The 8,258-nt window shown below is 38.2% G+C and overlaps 1 protein-coding gene across 1 annotated transcript; it reads left to right on the forward strand.

Moving 5' to 3' along the window:
* LOC145502832 (uncharacterized) lies at positions 1-8,258 on the forward strand. Its single transcript, XM_081482225.1, has 3 exons — positions 1-629; positions 2,736-3,935; positions 7,041-8,258. Exons 1-3 carry the CDS (start codon positions 506-508, stop codon positions 7,337-7,339), a joined length of 1,623 nt encoding a protein of 540 aa, XP_081338351.1. The 5' UTR covers positions 1-505; the 3' UTR covers positions 7,340-8,258.

Genomic DNA, 8,258 nt, shown 5'->3' on the forward strand with positions numbered 1-8,258 from the left:
AACAACTGGCCTAACTATTAACTATTGTCTAACTACTGCCTGCCACAAGTCGTATTGCCAGTAGCTTGCAGACCAAGAGTCAAAACAAATTACCACATTACATTGTAAAGTTGCGCGCGCTTACGTAAGCGGTTTCACGGCTGCCAAGCAACCATCCACAAAACGAAAAATAATGCAAGAATCAATAAGTGACCCGTTATTTCATGCACACCGATCAAGTGCCACGAACTACATCCTTAGAAGCCTTGCGGTCGGATGTAAGAAACTATCCTGTCTGTAGGACATCTCCTTTTACAGAGCACAGAAGAAAAGCTGCAGACAATATCAACCGAACAAAAAGACTCTTTTTGTGCGACGAGATCAAGAATTGCACAAATTCCACTGTCGTGGCCGAACGGTGATCTGTCTCTGTGCAGACATCCGTCACTTATTTAGTCCACATTAGCTTTGTTGCTAGCTTGAATGATTGGTATTTCACAAGCAGTTCCCTGAATTAAAGCTTAAAATGACGGAAGGAAATCAAGACGACGCTACTCAACAGCTGAACGAAGACAAAGAAGCGGACGAAAAACCGGTTCAAGACATTTCCGAACAAGGGACAGGAGATAGCGTCTTGCAGCTTGCTTCAGGTAATAACTTATTTATAAGACGTTTTCAAGTGTCTTAGATATTGAATATGTATTCGATGATCTATTATGTAGAATTGAGAGGATAGTAAAAGCCCGATATCTCATCTTTTTGGCTGCCTTGGCATCGTGCACCAATTAGCTTACATCTTGTTGTAAAGGACGATTGTAAGGCTTGCGTTGTCTCGCTCTGTGAAAAGAATTGCGCTGTTGCTATGTCCATTGTTAAGCTCAGCTTTAAACTCGATGTTGTTGATCAGAGGCTTCATGAATGGATAGTAACTGCACGAAGCGAATTGTAGTCCTAATTAATAATCATAGTTCTACGACCGACGAAAATTTTATATGCATGCAAGCTACAAATTAATTTTATAATAACAAAATAATGAACTCATTAATTGATGGAAATTTTAATAGGGTGACAATGGTTTTACGATGTGTACCTGACACATGATGACAACATTTAGTGTGTGACTCATGAAAGGCAGCTCAAACACACACGAGAGTTGTGAATTTATGAAAAAGCCATCATTTAAAAGTAGCTGCATGTACAGTGGAACCCCATTAATCCGGTTATCAATGGGCCACAAAAATCTGGCCTTATTAACAGGGTGGCCGATATTAACTGGGTGGCCATATTAACAGGGTTCTTTAAGTAAGATTTAACAACTGACTGAGCTTTTGTGCAGGCCAGAATAAAGTAGCCATATTAACGGGGTGGCTGTAAGGTGGGGCTCCACTGTACATGTTAAAGTATTTGTGACATGTGAATTTTGTTTAAAGTTCTTGTGTGAAACAGGATAACAACCCCTCTTTGCTGTCCTCCTTTGAGGATAGTGCCTGTGTTTGTTAATGCAGGCATGTTCTCAGGGCTCAACTTTCAGGAAAAAATCTTGGGCCCTGAGCTGGCCCCTAGTTTTCAGATTTAGTCGTTAGCATAAGTATTTCAGTGAAAAGCATGACAAGTTAGTCGCCAGTGAAAAAAAATTAGTCACATTGGCATCCCCAGCGGTCGCAACATCGAGCTCTGGTTCTGTGCATCATGTGCGTGCTTAAGGATTGAAACTGACAAAATCAACTATGCTACCAAGTGCACAACGTAAAAGAAAAATTTTCCATGGAACTCCAGAATAGCAGCATATCACTAAGTGCTAACAACTGCTAACAGCTTGCAGCAGAAAAACCATACCGTAAATCCTCGAATTAGTGCCCCCCCCCCTCGAATAAGCACCCCATTCAAATAAGCTCCCCTCCTGTCAGCCAAAATTTAAAATAAGCACCCCCCTCAAATAAGCACCCCCCTCCCCTCCCCCCATTTTGTGGACGAGTAATGAGACAACAAAGGATGTATAGTTTTTGTCGTGTAGTATTAGATTTGTACATTGTTTCAGTTTGTAAACACACTAAGTTTAGAAAAAAAGTACAAGTACTAACAGCGCTGCGATTTAAACTCAGCTTTTTATGTCGATAAACGGCTTATGGTGCTGTTTATGCAGATATGATGTATTAAAAAATGATCGTGTCAGGCCACGATTTGGATAAAATTTAATGAGCGCCCCCCCCCCCCCCTCGATTAAGCACCCCCGCCTTGGGCACTAATTCAGGGATTTACAGTATCTACTATTCAGAGAAAATTATATTGAAATCAAACTGTAAACTGCCAACTGGAGATGACACAGTGCAAGCATAAGACAATTGTAAGAGATGCAAATATTTGACTTACTGGGAGAACAAGAGGAAAAAATGTTATGGACTCCAAAAGCGATTTCAAAAGATGAAAACAACTCTAGAAAAGTGTGAAACTTACCTCTTTTTTTATTTATGAAATTGAAATGGCAAGCTTATTCAACACATGATTAGTTTCTGTTTGATCACAAAAGTTGTTTCTTAAAGACTGTAACCAACATTACATCAACAAGCGCATGCTAGTTCTGTGTTTCTACTGTATCTAGTTTCAGAAATGTGGCTTTTAGCACATGCTTTCTTACAGGGTGTTTTCTGATATCTTTTAATTACATTTGATTATAAGGTTTCCAGAAAAATTGTAATGTTAGGGTAGTAGTTTAAAGTCCCTGCTACATCTTTTAATAATAAGTTTCTTTGCAACAGGGGTGCCAGGAGATGGTGATCATCCAGTGCAGGAGCAATCAAAGCAGGAAGATGAAACTGAAAAATTGGATCAGAGTAAACCAGAAGATAGTTCTCCTCAAGAGCCCACTGCAAGTGAAAGTGTCCCAGAATCACAAGCAAGTGGGGAGCCTGTGCAAGTTGCAGATAGTGAAACTCCAGTTAACAGTGATGAACATGTACAGAAAAAATCTGGGGATGAGAAACCAGCAGAAAGTGAAGGATATACCGATAATGCAGAAAAAGGAACAGAAGAAAATGGAAAGCCAGAAGATACCAGCGATGGTGAGGAGCAGCCAGAAATACAGCAAGCCGAACAAACAGAAGAGGGAGGAGAGAGAGTACCACAGGGTACAAATGGGAGTATGGATCAGGTGGCTAGTGAGGAACAACAGGGTAAAGAAAAACCAGAAGGACAGTCTGAAGAAGCTCAGAAGGAAGGAGATGAACAGCAACAACATGAGATACCAAGTGCCAGTCAGGTGGAGCAACAAGAAATCTTGGCTCCAAGCCAAGAAAAAGGAGATAAGCCAGCTCAAGATGAAGGAGAAGCTGAAAAACCAGCTTTGGAATCTGAAAGTCAAGAAGCAACTGAAAAGCAAGAGAGTGAAGAGGCTGCAGGAGAACAGGCAGAGGCAGAGGCCAATCAAACGGATGGAGACACAACTAAAGAAAGCTCACCTAATGAAAACAGCCCTGAATCTGAAGATCAGTTAACACCAGATGAGAGTCAGGCTGAAGCTGCGAAGGACAGTGAAGCTGCAGAAGAAGGTCAGAAAGTTGATGATAGTGTGGAAAAACCAGACACAAAACCTGATGAAAGTAAAAATGCCCAAGAGCATGAGACTGTAGAGGCTGTATCTGCAGAGAGTGAACCTGTTACAGAAAGACTGGAAGAAAGTGCAGGAGAAGTTGACAAACCAGTGGAGAGCCAGCAACAGGTTCAGTCTGAAGCTTCATCTGTATCAAAGCATGCAGTTGTAGCAGCAGGACAGGTTGCGTCTTTACCTGCTGATGAACCGTCACCCAAGAAACCCGATGAGGTTCAAGAAGAAAACAAGAAATTGAAACAGGATATTTTCATTATGAAACAGCAGGAGGATGCATACAGAATCAAGGTTCTCAGTTTGGAGCAGGAAGTAGGAAAGTTACGAGCAAGGAAAATTGATAACAGAAGTCAAGGTGGGTAAATTTCACTGTCTTGCGACCCAAACACATGATTACTTATAATATGGTAATGGTAACAAAATTCTTGTAGTAGAAGTAGCCTGTATCATTTATGCATAATTATATTGTGGGAGTTATGTAAGGAGTGATTTGTGCATATGACAGAATGTGTAGTTCCAGAAAATATCCATATGGATATTTTCTGAAACTGTGCAATTGAAAATTTTTTTTTTTCTTAGATGTGGAGGCACTGCCCAGGTATAATTTAGGCCAGAGTATATAACACAGTTTTGCTTTTAGGCTGAAAGTGATACAGTGTGGTTTCGCCAAGTTCTGGTCTGAAATTTGGTATGATGTGTCCGGGACCACAAGAGCATATCACATGCTTGTACAATACTAATCTTGTAGTTAAAAATCTTTTCATCAGGCTTTTTATTTGGAAAATAGGGAAAAAGAAAGCAAACAGGGTATCCCCCAAAATTCATGATTTTGCTGTGATTTGCTAAGTACAAAGCATGAAACAGCCATGTTTAAATTTAACAGATATTGAATGCAGAGGTGCCCAGGGTCTGAAAATGGACACAGTAAAAGATAGTGAGGAGTGCCTTATACCCCTGACATTGTTTATCTTTCCCAACTGGTTAACTTAATTCAAATAATGCTGGCAGTTTTCACTAGGCTTTCACACATTTGCACATTCACTAGTTAAGCATACATGGAATAAAATTCCTTGCTTTTACTTAACTTTGACTGAGTAGAATATATTGAAGAATTTCAACAGTGACGTCCCAAAATTGTTCTAACTCTGTAAATTACAAAAAGTTTATATAATGGTACAGAACAGTTTTTGTTGCCAAAATGTTTCGTGATTTATGGCCATTAGTGTTCTTAACTTTTTTAGCAAGTAAAACTTTAAAACTTTCTTTTACTTCTGAAATTGTGTATTAAAACCTACTTATGACTTAAGAGTCACTTAACAACGATTTCAAATTGAGTCGTTTTGCTTTTGAGGTGCATCAGAAATTTGAATCCATTCTGCATGGATAGAAATCGTTCCCAAGCCCGTCAGACACACAGTAGAGATATAATAAATATCTTACTAACCTCATTTTTTTGGTCCATACTGTAAGTTACGGATCTTGTTTTCCCCTTCGATTTATGGCCCGCACGCTTCGCGCTTGGGCCATAAAATGATGGGGAAAAACTCGCTCCATATCCTATAGTACAGCCCTCGAATTCGGTAAGAGGTATGTAGCACTACAGTAAGGACACTTGAACTGTGAACACTTGATTTGTTTTGTACATTTTTTTGATAACTATAGAATAAAGGCTCGTCATGATCATATCATGTACAATTTTATCATTTAAAAAAAAAAAACACTAAATTATGTTATTTAAAGAGGAAGACACATCAGCCTTAGCAGGTTTTCATGCAGGCCCTCTATCTGGGTCAAATTGGAATTTAGAGATGTTGGTTTTTGCAGAGGGAGGAAAACCGGAGAACCCAGAGAAAAACCCTTGGAGCAAGGCGAGAACCAACAACAAATTCAACCCACATATGGCACCGGACAGGAATCAAACCCGGGCCACATTGGTGGGAGGCAAGCACTCTCACCATTGTGCCAATTGCTGCTCCCGACTTGTTAAAAGGATGAGCCCAGATTCTAAAGTCACTAACAAAATGTACAAACAAATAGAGTGAAACCTGTATTAAGTGGACACCCTTGGGACCCTCACTAGTGTCCACTTAACAGAGGGTGTCTGCTCTAGACAGGTTCAATAATAATAGTTAATTATTAACCCTTTTGTAACACAGTATAAGCTGAAAGACTGTTCATAGCAAAATGTCCAGTCAGTCAAAGCATCAATCTGGAATAATTCAGTTATCTTTAGAATGACATCGCTGAACAATGTTAAAGGAGTCTGAGCTGAGGTTTTAGAAGTAAAAAGCCCTTGAAGTGTCCGCTTATGCAGGTTTTTTGCAACAAAATAGCTTAATATTGGTGTCTATGTCCCCTTAACAGAGGTGTCCTCTGAATGCAGGTTTATTTTATAGTAAATGTGGGAGGAAAATTTAGGGACTCAAGCTGGTGTCCACTCAATAATATGGGGTCCGCTTAAATTTCAAGTTGCTGGTTCATTGATATAATAGACCATAATTTGTATTCTCGGTATCGGACTGGAACTAGCTTGCAACTGAGGCTAATGTGGGGAGTCTTTTCAAATGCAAATGACATTAATGTGTTTTTAATGATATTCCCTGCATGAGCCTCCATTGCAAGCTAGTGCCAGTCCAATACCGAGAATACGAATATGGCCTATTGCAGGTTTCATTATGGAATGGATTTTTTTTTTTCTATGTGGAACACATAGAAAAAAAAATCCTATGTGATGGCTTGACATTTTGAATATTTGAATAATTGATTACAGTAACTGTAAGTTTCATTTTTGAGGGGAGGGCTTAAAAGTTATGAGGTGTTTAGAATAAAAGGCTGGTACAACAGCAGGAATTCACAGTTGTTAATTGTTATGTTTCTCAGTTTATAGAAGACTTGGCTTATCATCCTCAGAGTTTGTTACAGTTAGTAATAGTAAAGACCAGGCCCTAGTTGTTTGAAGGCTGGATTACTCACCGGATAAACCGCTATCCAGTGAATTAGTGTTAACAAAACAAACCACGCTATCTGCTGGATAGCGATTTATCCAGTGGATAGCGTTATCCACCTTTTGAACAACCCAGGCCAGACATAAGTTCCTATGGGGCAATCAATATTTAGGAAGACCTTCCACCTTTCTCAAAAGACTCAAGTGTGTTTGCATTCAGTTAAAGCCACATAATCAAAACATATCTCGCTGCCAGACCAAGAAACAAAGTAATTTTCCCTTATGCGTGACACTTTTACATATTACATGTTACATAGAACTTAAATTGTACTGGGAGCTAACAAGAAAACCAACTGGCTAATTGAGCTCTGCAGCTCAAACTGTAATTTTAATGTGCATGTACATGTAGATAGAAAGTTTTCTTTGTGTGTCATTTTTAGATGTAAAATACTTATTTAATAACTTAATTAGTTATTTTTAAGGAACACTCATCCACTTTTATCTGCTTTTTTTCAGATTCACTAGCATCAGATTCAGATAGTTACCTAAAACAAAAGTTGGGAGAAACTGAGAGGGAACTGGATGCTGCAGAAAGGAAAGTAAAGGACTTGCAGCTAAGACTGAAACGCTTTGCTAAAGATGATCAAATTAAGGATGAAAAGATCTTCCAAATGGAGAGAGAAGTCAAAGAACTATCTGACCATATCAAAAAGTTAGAGCAGTCTCTCGCAGAGTCCAAGAGAGAAAACAACAATAACACGACAGTACAGGCAAGCGCAGATAAACAAGACTCCAAAGTTTGTGTGATTCTCTGACTTTTTGCAGTTCATATATTTATTTCTATTTATTTTTTAGATATTTGAATTTTTATACGGTTGACTTGGCTAAGGTTTAGGAGATATTTGCACAATCAAGCAATCTTTTATTTCTTGTGTACATTGTATTTTAATATATTTTTTAATATTAATTAATATATTGACAGGACTTGTATTTAACTTCTATGCAGTGCTACTATGTGCTGAAAGTTAAAACTCTCTGAATGACTTCTAGACATCATAATTACTTTTGTATCATAGGTTATGTCGTTGCTTAGTTGAGAATGGTGTATAGAGAACACTTTTATTTAATGTTTTTGTACGTTATATCTGATTGACAGTCATATTTTTTGTACAATTAAATCAGTTTTCTCAAATTTGATAAAAAAAAAATGGCTGAAGTGGATTTAAGGAATGAAATTTTACAGGAGTGTATTTTTGATAGAATTTGAAATCATGTTTCAGCGGCTTGCACAAAACACACAGCAATGTCCATTTGACAAAATAACTTGAATGAAATTTTTTCATGTGCATCTTCAAAGATAATCAAGTTTCTCACCTAAACTAGATAACCACAGTATATGTTAATAGAAAATTATGGCTCAAAGCAAATGTTCTTGTATTTGCTATCTTCTTTATGGGGAGAGCTATAGCTGAAGGTTAAACAGTCCTTAATTTAGCCTGACTTTTTAAAATCATGAATAAGGGTAATTCCTAAAAAACATCAGTCTACATTTTCATGCACAGCTGGTAAGTCATTCTCTGTCATTATAATTGATATGTTGAGAGCTAGCACACAGTTAGCTACCATAACCTGAAAAAATGGAACATCGGTAACATTTCTAGGTCCAGATCTACCTAGCAGTAAGAGAAACATGTACCACTGTGGTGTGTTAAAGTAAATTGTTATTTCCACAAA

Source organism: Orbicella franksi, chromosome 11 (genome assembly GCF_964199315.1).
Source record: "Orbicella franksi chromosome 11, jaOrbFran1.1, whole genome shotgun sequence".
In the NCBI taxonomy this organism is placed as follows: domain Eukaryota; kingdom Metazoa; phylum Cnidaria; class Anthozoa; order Scleractinia; family Merulinidae; genus Orbicella; species Orbicella franksi.